General features: G+C 42.2%; 1 protein-coding gene across 6 annotated transcripts in view; it reads right to left on the bottom strand.

Annotated features, from left to right (window-relative positions):
• Positions 1-13,274, bottom strand: part of LOC105698895 (afadin) — a 136,398-nt gene that overhangs the window by 6,892 nt on the left and 116,232 nt on the right. For 3 of the 6 annotated variants that reach the window (XM_012423521.1, XM_012423518.2, XM_012423520.1), the window contains exons 7-19: positions 9,711-10,102; positions 8,939-9,057; positions 8,450-8,689; positions 7,846-8,125; positions 7,036-7,692; positions 6,703-6,951; positions 6,121-6,261; positions 5,492-5,557; positions 5,254-5,327; positions 5,038-5,156; positions 4,268-4,432; positions 395-493; positions 15-153 (exon numbers count right to left, since the gene is read on the bottom strand). In XM_012423521.1, coding sequence (XP_012278944.1) covers positions 15-153; positions 395-493; positions 4,268-4,432; positions 5,038-5,156; positions 5,254-5,327; positions 5,492-5,557; positions 6,121-6,261; positions 6,703-6,951; positions 7,036-7,692; positions 7,846-8,125; positions 8,450-8,689; positions 8,939-9,057; positions 9,711-10,102 — 2,740 coding nt within the window. Of the gene's footprint in view, positions 1-14; positions 154-394; positions 494-1,300; positions 1,573-1,656; positions 4,433-5,037; positions 5,157-5,253; positions 5,328-5,491; positions 5,558-6,120; positions 6,262-6,702; positions 6,952-7,035; positions 7,693-7,845; positions 8,126-8,449; positions 8,690-8,938; positions 9,058-9,710; positions 10,103-13,274 lie in introns of all 6 variants that reach the window. The other 3 variants (XM_023431810.1, XM_012423519.2, XM_012423522.2) reach the window with 3 other exon arrangements.

Raw genomic sequence — 13,274 nt, 5'->3', positions numbered from 1 at the left:
TGTTTAATACAGACCTTGAGCGCAATGAAGTTGCTCCGTTTATTGCTGGCATCGGAGGTGGCTGAACCGGAGGAGTAACACTGTTGCTGGATGATGCTCTGCTGTACCCAGGATTGAAGACTTCGTGTTGCTGTTTTCCCTCCGTCCCTACATCTATACGAGTAAAGAACGATGTACAATTCGGCTAATTTCTCTGTCTTAAAAAGTACCCATCGTCGGGAAGCATTGGTGCAGAGAAATGTACAAAATTTGAGAGAGCAAGCCTCAAACAATGCTAGACGGATTCCTGACGGTGATTGCATTTTAATACTGTCTATATTAGATGATTGAAGCGTGTATTATCCTATAGGCCGTGGCAGTCATGTTTCGTGACCAGAAAGTGAGCGTTACTTACTATGCAGGGCCGGGACAGACTTGCTGCTATGAATTTGTTGGGGGGTTGTATCATGTCCAAGTCGTGACGGAAGATCACGTTCGCTCATGCGACGGGGTCCTGCGGTCGCACAAGATGCACAAAAATGCATGGGTTAATGCTCAAACATGCTAAAAAGCTGCAGAAATGTAAATGAACGTGCACGCATGCTGTTATGAACGGAACGACATCATTTACTAATTTATACATAGTGCACGTCGATGACTAATCATCAAACGAATATTCGTAAAGTTAATGCTATTTCTCCAATGGTGGCTCGAGGTTCAATAAGCTTCAAAATGGCTTTGAAAGATCGTTTAGAACCATTTAACAAACCCGAATGGACTTTACGTGTAATTTCTTGTCGTATGGTTTGATACGCGTATACCCTGGTTTCATGTTTTCGGGTACATGTTGCGTACGCGCATCAACTTATGCCAATTATTATTTTTAAAGATATGCGCCAGAAGTGGGGAATTAGTAAAATCCATCTATAACATTTCCATAGAATCATACAGAACAGGTTTTACACAAGCAAACAGTAAATGGAGTAACAGAGAAGCAGCGATGTCAGTTTATGATACCCTACGAACAGAACGGTATTCGTATGAGCTAGGAGTGAGTTATGTTCCAAAGGAATCGTGTTAAAAATGAACCGTAATAATATGCGAGACCAAAAACGCAACTCACTGCTGTGGCCACGAATAACATAATAAAAATGAGCAACGTGTAAAAAAACGAATTGATGTCCCATCAAATGTAGTCTTCGCTTGCACATTCAACTTGCAATGATCTTGAACGTTCGGAAAAGACCAAATCATAATGTCAACTAAACCAGGCAGAGTGCAAGTTTAATAAAGAGTCTAATTGCATAGTCTGCCAGCTTACGAGAGTCATCATCACCGTCCAGTGGTGGAAATTCTCGAAAGATCCAATCCCCTCGCTCGAATCGCGGTGTCGGCTTTCGTTCCGAAACGTCTAAGTCACTTTTCGACTTCTTCTTCATTATTAAAGACCTCTTTCTAATTGGCTTTGCGATTTTAGGGTTACTTCTCAATACGATTGAATCACAGCTATTTGCGGAGCGTTTAATCTGACAATCCATAAATTGAGAAGAGTTCTTTGTTGAAATTTTCGTGAATGATGGTCCATCGAGATTCGTGCTTTTACGAATTTTTGGTTCTATGTCTAAAAGAAACTCGTTCGAGAAAGATGACTGATTTTTGTGCTCGTCAATCTTCGATATTCTTTCGAAAGATCTCGAGATCTTCTTTGTTGACGTAGAAAATGTACTTCGACGTTCATCATCCACTTCAAGTTCGTCGCAGCTTTTAGACACGTTCTCAAAGGATTTGTACGTCTTTCTCCTTGTTCCAAAAGAACTTCGACTCCTCGATATTTTATCAAGTTCCTCGCAGCTTCTGGACATTTTTCTTGTTCTTAAAAACGAAGTCGGTAATTTGGTGCGAGGCGTATAACTATTTCCCGGCTTTTCTTGGCCACTGGGTTTAGATTTAATTAACTCGTCCAATTTCCTACCTCGAAGTACCTCTTCTTCTCTCTCTCTTTCCCTTTCTTGTTCCTTTAACACCAATAACTCCGTGTCGGATTTTGAAAATCGTTTAGCCATTAAATATTCGTCATCATCGTCGTTAATTGAAATCGAGCTATGGACGGTTAGGTTTTTGTTCGCATATCCGGACGCCAGAGGTCGAATATGAAAGATATTTACGTCACTTCTGATTTCTGGAGCGGAAACCACTCGGGAGCATGAAGGAAATATCACATACTTCGGTGAATCGTCCGCACTATTCAAGCTATCTAACTTTGTGTCGTCGGATGACATCAAGTCTTTCAACGACCAATACTTTTCCAGCCTATTGGTCTTATCATAGATTTCAAAATTGGACCCAATATCTATGGTAGTTCCTAAAATAGTTGGTAAAGAATGTTTTCGAAAATGTTCTAAATGAACCTTGCCAATAACGGCTGGGAAACTAGGAACCTCGACCAGGTTAGACCTTGCATCCTCGACACTTGACTCTGTCACCGTTTCCTTGTCGGAGTTGGATGCACGTCTGTCACCAATAGTTCCATATATTCTCTCCCTGCTTTCTGGTATAAAGAGTGGCGCATCTACGTTATCTAAATTTGCAAACTCTTTAAGTTGTTTGATAATTTCATTTTGTTCCGCCAAGGACAATTTTGAACTGCTCTTTTTCAGTTCCCCTAGGCTCTCGTCAACCTGTTCTTCCGATCTCTCACAGGAGAAGAGACGCCTGTCAAAGTCACTGTATTTTACATTAGTGCCTTTGTCGAACTTAGAACTGCCATCATTTGATGTAGTAATGTACAATGTTGGATCGTTCCTCGTCTGAATGTCCACTAAAATCAAGCTCCATTCTCTTTCCGGCGTAGTTGCCACGCTCTTTTCTGAGGTAAGCAGATCAGCCTCCGACTTACACTCCTTAAGATTTCCTTTTCTGCCAATCGTCACTTCTGCTCTCCTAGAAGACGCAATGTCGGGTTCCGACATGAATTGTCTGGACATTGATAATCCGTTGGACTTAAATTTTATTAAACCAGCTTCGCCAAGCTTGGAAAAGTGTTTCGCCAAGGCGGCTACTCTTCCACATCCTAGGCGCACCTCTTCAGGCGATTTCCAACATTTCTCGGCGTTTGATTCATCGCTAGAGGCGTCGCTATTAAGTCCACTTAAATCTAGATTAAGTTCTGGCATTATAGTATGCATCTTCGGTGTAGATATCATATCTGGAGCCACGATTTCTTCTCTTTGGCTTTCTACACTGTCGGACATGTTACTCTCGTCGTGTGTTTCTTGCGAATCCGTAGGTTCTATTTCGGCATCTGTTTCGTCCGAACTGACTGGCGGTCTACCCATTGCGTGTGTCTTCGGCGCCTCGGTTTCATGAATTAACCTTCTAATGCAAGGACATTTATGGGTATGACAGTGACAATGCGAGTGTACGACGTCTTCTGTGGTTGTCGTTCCAACTTCCTTGGATGAGTGCGTTACTGTCCCGTTATCGGACGTTGCTGCACTCTCTGCTACTTTATTAGTAACACCTGGTTTCTTTGACGGAATATCGTGACTATCGGCCAGGTAAGTTTGTTGGCACGATTCATCCGTGGTGGAGGTCGCTTGTAAACAGGTATTCTTGTGCGGGCGATCCATTAAGTTTACGTGTAAGTTACAACTGTTGCTTAGCTTAGAAGTAAAATTACGTTCCTCATGTTTGCCCGTAGTATTTCTAAATAGGTTTTCAGTGGAACTTTCGCGGAATTGCCCAAGTTGTTCTTGACTTTCATCCGACTGGTCGATGTATGGAATGGATGGTTCGGCTTCGAACGAAGCAGCTTGCGCAGCGCAACATTTATTACTGACACCGTACTCGATATCGGCAGAATTTAAGCCATCGTGAGACTGATTTCTTGTTGGAAATATTAACTCAGTCTTGTCTTTGTTGTAATAACCGTATTGCGGAGCGATAGGAGTTTGTGCCTGAACTCGGCTTCTCACAGGATACGGAGGATAACGCTCTACGTGGCTCGGAATAGTTAGGAACATTTGATTAGGTTCCTGAATCACAGGAATCGGGCGATTGTTGGTCCAGTATCCCCCTGGCGCTGCGTATTCGTGGACTGACGTTTCATCGATAGGATACATAGCGAGACACGAATTATTAATACCCTGTCGTACGAGTGTTCTGTTCTGAGAACAAGGGTTCAAACTTTGCTGCGCTCCTACATGTTGAGATTGATAGGAATGGCTAGGAGATTGGTAATGATTAAAATACTGAGACTTAGAATGTTGAATTTGGGATGCCCTCGCACCTGGTTGCACATAGCCAACGTCCCAATCGACCAAACGCTCTTGGTACGTAGCCTGTTTCGGAACGGATATTAAATTGCCCATGGAATGCGATGTGGACGGCTGGGGAGCTATTTCCGGATGTCTGGGGGGCTCTAAGTGTTCCGATTTTGGTCGCGCCTTATGTGCTGCATGAAACATCGTTAGTTAAGCATTAGTTAAGCGGTAAGTTCGAAGAGCGAAGCATAGACAACATGTTCAGGATTCTACCCAAGCAAAGGTTGGAAAAGATTGGCAAAGGTTATGAAACGGTGTCAGATTTGCAAAGACAAGAAGGTACGGATAATTAGATTAAAAGAATGAATGGTCACGTATTCCGTTTTCCTGTCTTCAATGTTCTAGATCTACTTTGATGATAGATTTATAATTAGACTGTCAAGTAAGGTAATATTGATACACGAGAAAAAAACTTGTAATCAGAAAATAATTGGTTGGAAATTATACAAGTGGAAAGTATTTATTGACCATTTCGTTAGCAAATGTAGAAAGTTCAACAATGTTAGATATTCTACTAAAATATTGTCCTTCTACACCGATATGAAACAATAGACCCAGATTGTGCTTAAGATTTAATCCTGAACCATTTGATTCTTTTAGTATGCATGTCGTGACAGTGGTGAAAGTTATATCATTTAATTACATTCGTAGAAAAGTATTCGCCTTTCAACCATATACATCTTATTTGTTCAACCATTTATAATTGAAAGATAAAATATAATAAATTGGTACTTACCTCTAGTCATGACTGGAGATGGCTGCGACAATAATGTCGCTAATCCGTGGTATATGGCACCTTGTTTAGCAACTTCTAAAGTTACAATTGGTCCGGTACGCACGAGATGCTCAGCAGCTCTGCCAAAATTACAGTATCATCGGAATTAAGATATTAACTCTCGATGAATAAAATCTTTGTATTTAAGAGATGAAAGACGGTAGAACTTAAACATACTTCTCTTGTGTAATGCCGACCAAACTCTGACCATCCACTTTCAACAGTTGATCTCCTGCTGTTAACCTACCATCCTGTAACAATAAAAGGAATGTATAGGTCACTGTACCTGCTCAACACAATCGTTGTATAATATAAACGACTGATAATTACAGTCGACTAAACTAATAATATTCAATAAATTTCCAAATAACTATTGGTGCACACGGACAGCATTAAGCATGACGTATAGACTTACAGCATCTGCAGCACCTCCGGCAACAACACTCTTGATGTAGATACCCAGTCTATCCTGACCAGCACCCTGTAACAAATATGTTCAATTGGTACGATTTCCTCACAAAAATGGTAAAGTATTGCATGTACCAGAAAATGTATAATACACCAAGAATGGATGAAAGGAACATCAACTAGCATAACAAATGTTTTTGTAGACCGCCAAAATCGACGAACATAAAAATAGTTATTTACACGTAGGCGTTTATATATAGGTAGTTATAAGTTCTATTAGGATTATCGAGACTCATGTTCTGGTAAGTTCAGCACACCGAGAAGATAAAAGCTTCAACTGTATATACTAGCAAAGCATTCGAGTCACGAAACCGTGAAAACTAGCGAACCAGTCAAACAACTTTGGCCGCAAAAAGCACAACGATATATGGAGTGTGCCGCGAGATCGAATAAAAATACAAAAATAGTTTCTCGCACGTAACATTGTCGGGAAGATTATGACAACGTGTGATGGAATGATTCACAGTGCAAGACTGTAATAAACGGACGATCTTACTACAGTGGTAGTTCTGTGTATAAAAGCACGAAACAAAACCGAACAAGAATGAACATGCATGTTTGTGGATTAGAGTATACCTTGGCAGCAACGATGCTGAGTCCCATGCCGTTTGTAGACTTGTGTAGCTTAATAATTTGGATTTCTGGCTGGCCTTGATTTTGACTAATGTGACCTGAATACCCGCCCGATCTGTTACTCATTGCACTCGAACTGCGAAGCTGTAAGCAAAAAACTTTTGATAAATTGCACGTTAAATTATTAGGGCGAGTATAAAATATAGTTGGCCAGATGAACATACTTTACGTCTACATTAATTTCAAGGTGAGAACCACGTTTGTTTGTTGTTTCTCTGCCGATATTTCACAAGTGTAAATCCGATTCATTGATTGAATTAAAAAAAAGGTATCCGATTGTTTGGCTACGATTCCTTCCCCGCCGTGGGGACACTTGCGGCATCAGTCAGAGTGCGTTAGGATCATATCAAAGGTATTTTCCAAACAGTGAAACGTCAGATTTAGTGCCTCCAGCCTTAAAGATGCAAACTGTAGCGTTTGAGAAACATCGGCAGAGAAACGATAATAGACGCGGCTCCCACCCGGAAGCTAATATAAATGTGAAGAACAATAATCGCGAAAGCCTAAAATCATTGACCAACATACATTGTTGTGGTGGTCGACCATGTATATCGTCCAGTATCCACTGCTGGTTGGTTGCGGGGCCATTCTACAAAGTCCGTCTCTTTGCAATGGTGCTAGAAACTCCGCCAATCCTGGCGGTACCCCTCTGATAACTTCGCAGCTATAACCATCTTCAGGAAGCAACAATGCCAATGCTAACGTGGGTTCTTCTTCCAAACGTATTTCTCTACCATCAGCTCTCGCCAACGTGTCAGCAACGCTTTCGGCCACCTAATAGGACAAATGACTCAAATAACATAACATAAAGCTACGATGATCGGATATGGATGCAAGCAATATAGACCGAATTCTTACTCGAACAACATTTTCTATCAATTCAGCGGGCAGCCTGGGTTCATCTGCAGCGGGTTGGTACTTCTGCAGCAGCGCCCTGACTTGCAAGGAGTTCAATTTGAAACAGGTAGAACTTAAGGTTGCCAATTCCTCGGCATTGTACTTCGGGGCTTGTAAGAGGTGCGTGGCTTGCATTATCGTAGCCAAGTGACACTGGCTTGCCAACTCCAGCCCTTGTCTCTCCGCCCATGTTTCCAGAGCATTTAATCTGGCTTTCAACCTGCGGCCGAACCACCTGACGCAGAGGTTTCCATTGGATACGAGAGCATTGAAGGCGGTGGCGTTGATGGCGTGGAATAAATGGCTAAACAGCTGGATGGTTAACGCGGCATTGACCCTGCAGCGCCTCAGAAGAGCCATGGTGTTCGAAAATATCTGCAATACCCCGGCCTCCTTTGCTGGCTCGTCGGCATCCGCCATGAACTGGGACATCGCCGGTGCCAGTTCCAACGACACGCAACGCACGAGAGAAGCAAAGGCCGTATGCACGGCATCGGCTAGAATGTCTTGAGCTCTCGTGGAAAACGCCCCGACGTGTCGATCGTTTTTCAACATGTGCAATAACTCGGAACCGTTTGCCAACCAAAGAGCCAAGGACGATGCATCCATGTACCGTTCCTGAAAAGCAACAAAACGATGTATCGATGTTTTTGTTGTATCATTTGCTCCCTGCCATTGCGTCGGCTCCGAAACCTACTTAACCACTTCGAAATCTCATCGTTATCTCGCCATTATTTTACCCTCTGATACGATCTTCCGAACGACACCCACCTGTATGACTCGTTGAATCATCGTAGCAACATTGGCCAGCATGACGGTCAACCTGTGCGCCCTTTCCGTGGGCTGCAATTCGGGCCTGTAGTGAGTACTAGCTCTGTATCTCGCCGCGAGATACAGAGTATACGTCGGAGCTAACTTGAATTGCGGCGCCGATGGCTCCACGTCCGTAATAACGGCGTGCAGGAACGCCTCCTCGGTCTCCTCCAGGAATTCCAAAACCGCGGGCAAAATTGGATCGGTTCCCCGGGGATGGCGATCGTACTGGGATAACCTGTAAACGTTTAAGGTTTCTTGGGTGATGTCGCGATTTACGAGGGCTATTGCAAGCGCAACTGACCGTTTATTCGGCTGCCGGGATACACCGGAGCGTGATATTACATGGCTCGGCTACTTTTACACATCTTAGACCAATCCCTTACCTTCTATCTGCTTGGAGTTTAGATCTCCGTGCCGACACACGGAGCTCCTTCGTAACTTCGTGACGGTAATCGAGGTACTAACGACACCGTCAACACGCATACTACTTTCATTTCACAATGGCGAATAGAGAAACATCTAGCGGTCGATTTAAAGCGATACGAAAAGCGTTTCTTACCTGTTGCCGTCCCTGCTGCTGGTCAGACTGGCGGTTTCGACGTTCCCGTCGAGGTCGAACGTGGTCTCGTAATTGTGCGTGGCCTCGGAAGCGTGTGCATTATGAGTCGGGCTTCTGGGGCTCGCGACTGCCGATTTTGTGGGACTCGGCGGATTGGACCCGTGTCCTCCATTGGGCGTTCCAGAACCCGATCTGTACTTCTCTGAGCTCACTTCCTGGCTCGTGGCGTCCGGTGAGCGTCTATGCGTTTCGAGCAGCGTGCAGAGCGCAAAGCGTAAATAATAACGGGGAAAGAAAGAAAAAATGAGCTTGGATCGAAATTAAATAAATCAAACAAATTTAGTTGAACTGGGTAAATGACTAAACCAGTTTCATATAGTTGATTAATACATTGCTAATCGAAACGACTACGTCGAGAACAAAATGTGCAGACATGTATACCCTACGAGATGTTCGACAAAGTACGTCGGCTAATTAAGGTTCAATTACCTATCGTACGCGTAATCCAGTTGCCTGTTCGAATCGTGACGCTGCCGGATTCGCTCTTCCGGTGCAGGGTCTATAAACCTGAAGGTATACATCCGGCCGAATTTAATGATCGCTCCGTTCTGAAAATGACAAATAGAATTCAATTAGGAGTCTATTCTGAATCCGTATCAGTTATGTACTAAGTACGTTTTCACGGTATATCGGTTACGTGCACACATCCATCTCGTTTCGGAGACACGGGTAACTCGTTCGATAAAAGGACGTTCATATGCCTTGCAACTGTTCACCTCCGTTATTTGAGGAATCGTTCGTTCCGTAAGCTGAACTCTCGGAAAGGACTTGCGCATATAACTGATGTTTGAAATGAAAAATAGATAATCGAGAGTTGCAACGTCAAATTAGACTCGGTAACCGGACCCTAAATTTTGCATTTCACCTGGCAAGGAACAGCAAAATCGGCAGTTTTCCTATTTAGGGAACAATACCATAAGAAAATTGGCGTCTTAAGATGTTCTAATACGTACAGATACCGAAAAGGTTCTAACATATAATGTATATAACATATTAATTAAAATAAATTAATAATTTACTTTCTCCCGTCCTCGTTTTAAAAATCCCTCTTTACGTTCAAGGTTCCACTAATTAATTGGCAATACGAGCACTCAATCTGTTCGATTCCATTGAGATATGAGACGCATTTCAAGTTTCTATGTATCCGATTGCGATCAATTACAATGTCTTGAAAAAAACAGCGGGAACTCAGAAAACCGACCTGTAGAATGGTGGTTTGGTGTATCCTCTGGTTATTGACATAGGTGTGAGCGTCCCTCGAACACGGGGTGAGGGTGACGATGTTCTCCGTGAAAGCGATGACGCAGTGCCTGGGCATGACGGTGGGCCCGGTCAGGGTGAGAGTTTGGGCTTGAACGGCCTGGGGCCCTATGGGCTTCTCGGACCCCACTTCCGTAACATTCGGTTGCAGCCGATGGCGAACTCCCGATCCGTTGGCGATGTCGGTGCCGTCTGGGTTCAACTCCAGCAGGAACGGCAACCTCTCGTCCTCGTAGCGGTGGTCCAGTTCGCTCCATTTTCCGGCAGGCTTCTTCTTCCTCTTCCGCGGCACGTAGTCCACGGGTCTCCGCCTTACGTGGAACATTATAGATCCTGAAATCATCAAAAGAATCCTTGATAAGCAAATGATCCAATTATTGAGGAAAATTCAAACATTACTTTAAAAGAAACCTTCGGTTTTTCGACGAAGAACAGTTTCTGATACAAGTGTAAAACTGTCAAGATGTAAAGTTTGTCACAATAAGTTATTCTTAGAGCGATGTAATGTGTAGTATTAGTAGCACAGACGACCCAGTTTCACGTTAATTAGATGGACCGTTATAACGTATCCTCTGATATTTTTGTACTCATGACGTAGATAAGGAAATTCTGCAGTCCGATCCAAGAGGTCAACGTAATGCATCCTTTGACATCGACATACCGCCAAGGACTTTCCTACAAACTCTCCCGGAACTGGACGGCAAAATGCAACCGGGTCTCCGCATCGATATTGAATAAACTGTCTCTGCAAGGATTCGTATATCCTTTCGACCGACTATCATTGAAAAAGTCACTTGAAGCGGCGTAAACTTATACTCAAAGTTGATTAAAGCTATGGGAGGCACTACGCGAAAAATCGGAACTTAATTCTTCAATCCTTGCACGTTTGTACGATGTTAACGTTACACACATTAACCAAGAAAACAAAGATAAATAGTTGAATAAAACGGGGAAGTAAGAAAAAGTACCGAAGCAATTAAACTTCTTTGTCCAGCCCATTTTCCGAGTTCTATTTTCACCGGCGCACTTTCAAATCTTTCTCTGAGCTTTCACTGATGATGAAACTTCTTTTGTCCCCCTCCCCCCCCCCGCCCACCTCACACAGAGGTAAATCGCGGATTTTTCGTCAATTTGAGTACGAATCGGACTACTTATTCTTCAGATTATCCGGAGGAGACCGACGGTAGAACGCGAAAGCCACGTTGAATCGCGCGTGGCGATGGCGTCGACGAAACGTCGCCGAGTTGGCCCGAATGTCACTAAAAATAAAGTCACCAGGGCCGCGAGCGGTCTTCTGTTTACATGCCGGCATGCGATTTTCGTACCCGGGCTTCGATTAGGCAATGTTTACATGGGGCCCTGCTCTAATCGATGCTCGTGTCCCATCGATTAGTAATCTTCAAGGAGTGCGGCAGTGATAATCGATCACGTCGTTTACACTAATTCTGCCATGTCGCTTCGGTGTAGATGCGACCTAGTTGTAATTTAACTGTTAAAAGTGAAAAATTATATGTTTTAAAGTTTCATTTAATTCAGGCTGTTGTCTTTGTAATTGTCATACTTTCAAGAAGCGCGGTAACATTTAGAGGTTCAGAATTTTTCGACAAATTAACAGTATTGTAACATATATTATACTATATAATTTTCCACAAATATTTCATATATTTTATTTAATTCAAGCTAGGGCTGTATTTGTTTAGTAAAAAATGTTTAAACAGTATTTACCGACCATTTTGTAACTATCGAAAGTTGCAATTTGCGCAATACTGTAGTAAATGAATGTGGTAGCTAACTGCGTTAATTAAACAAAAAAAGTGATTAAACTTTTAATAACTTAATACTAGACAGGTATATAGATACTAGACGGTATATAGAATGATAAAAACAGTGAATAAAATAAGTTACCACCGTTTCAGTAAATTCCGACCTTTGACAGGTATAAAACGTTCGGTAAATATCGTTAACATTTTTTTATTAAGTAATATTAAAAACTGGAGTTGCGATAAATATCAGCACTTCGGTAAATACCGAGTTTCGACATACCGTATTTCGGTAAATCGTGATACCGAAATTCGGTAATTTTTATAGTTACCGGTAATTACCGGCATATCGGTATTTGGAACAGCTCTAATTCAGGCCTGTAAAACCCTAGAAGTAGGTATATTAATCTGCACGGAACTATTGCCGTTGGGCCCCATGGACCCAATGGTTCTAGTAGTCTTTACATAACAAATTTTCAATAGTAGGAGTCACGAGTTAAATCTCAAATTTGCATTAGACATTTACTTTAGGTATTTTGCGCGTACGAGAGTTATACCTTGATTAACGGAACTTTTAGACGAATTTTTTGAGAAGTGAAGACGGTAAAATTAATTTATATTATGTCAAATTAGATTAACAGACATGTAACTGACGTCATTACTAATTCGGTACTCCTGTAAATAGCTATCGCGATATGGGAGTATTATTTTAAATGCATTTATTAGTTGTATGTACTAGGTATGTACGGACCGCATGTCATGCGATGTCGTGTGATCGAACAGGACAGAATTTTATCGGCCTGTGTGTAGTACGTAGAAGAAGGAATACATTATTCCATCCATTTTATTCGGGAAACACGAGATCCTACTCGTAATCAGTCACGGCAAAAGTATACAGCTTCAAGAAATCATTTTGCGAGAATTGGTTTCAGGATTCAAAAGATCCTCTGCTATTCTACACCTATGGTACTTTTTATTCCTTTGATAGTGCAGCGCCAGTTCTATCTTGCATCGCTATAATGCACGGCCACATTTCCACCGTTGATAAAAGCCAATTAACCTGAAAGGGAGGCCTTCAAAAATGATTGACTGCTTCCACCAGCGTGGTTACAGCTTTTACCAGTACGTAAAATGACTACCAATGGGAATTAAAGGACCCAAAATGTTCGATCTGGGTTTTGAAAACGCAATCGCAATGGGAAATGTGCATTTCCAGGTTGAATGAGTCCTTTTTGACCATTTATTTCACGAGCGATCGGAAATCGCGCGAAGAAAAGAGCAAAATATTTAGCATGCATCAAGAATCAATGGAAACTTTGTATAGTTTACCACTTTTTCGTTGAAATCGAAAAAGAACAAACCGAGAAGGATCACGCTCCCTTATTATTCATAAAAATTCCGGCCACGTAAGATCGACTGTTCGTTGAAGCAGTAAGCGAAAAAGACATAGTGAACAACGAATCCGTCAAATGTAATGCATTGAATTACACGAGTAAGCTGATATCTGACTTAAATTGCGATACATGACTCGTTTACAACCCGGACTACCTAAAAATGACCAGTCTGATCTCTCTAGTTGAAAAATTGGAGTGACAACTGTCGCCTGTGAAGTGGAAAATTAATAGCGCACTAGTAGTAAAAAAATATATATTGAAACAGCAAAAACAATGAGACAAGAAACTTGCTAATACCACAAACTGATTTTTTTTTAATAATTCCAAACGTATCCTCGCGTTGATTTGCGT

Source organism: Orussus abietinus, unplaced genomic scaffold, assembly GCF_000612105.2.
Source record: "Orussus abietinus isolate OABI.00-Male unplaced genomic scaffold, Oabi_2.0 scaffold179, whole genome shotgun sequence".
NCBI lineage: Eukaryota > Metazoa > Arthropoda > Insecta > Hymenoptera > Orussidae > Orussus > Orussus abietinus.
This window is presented reverse-complemented; position numbering and strand designations above follow the sequence as displayed.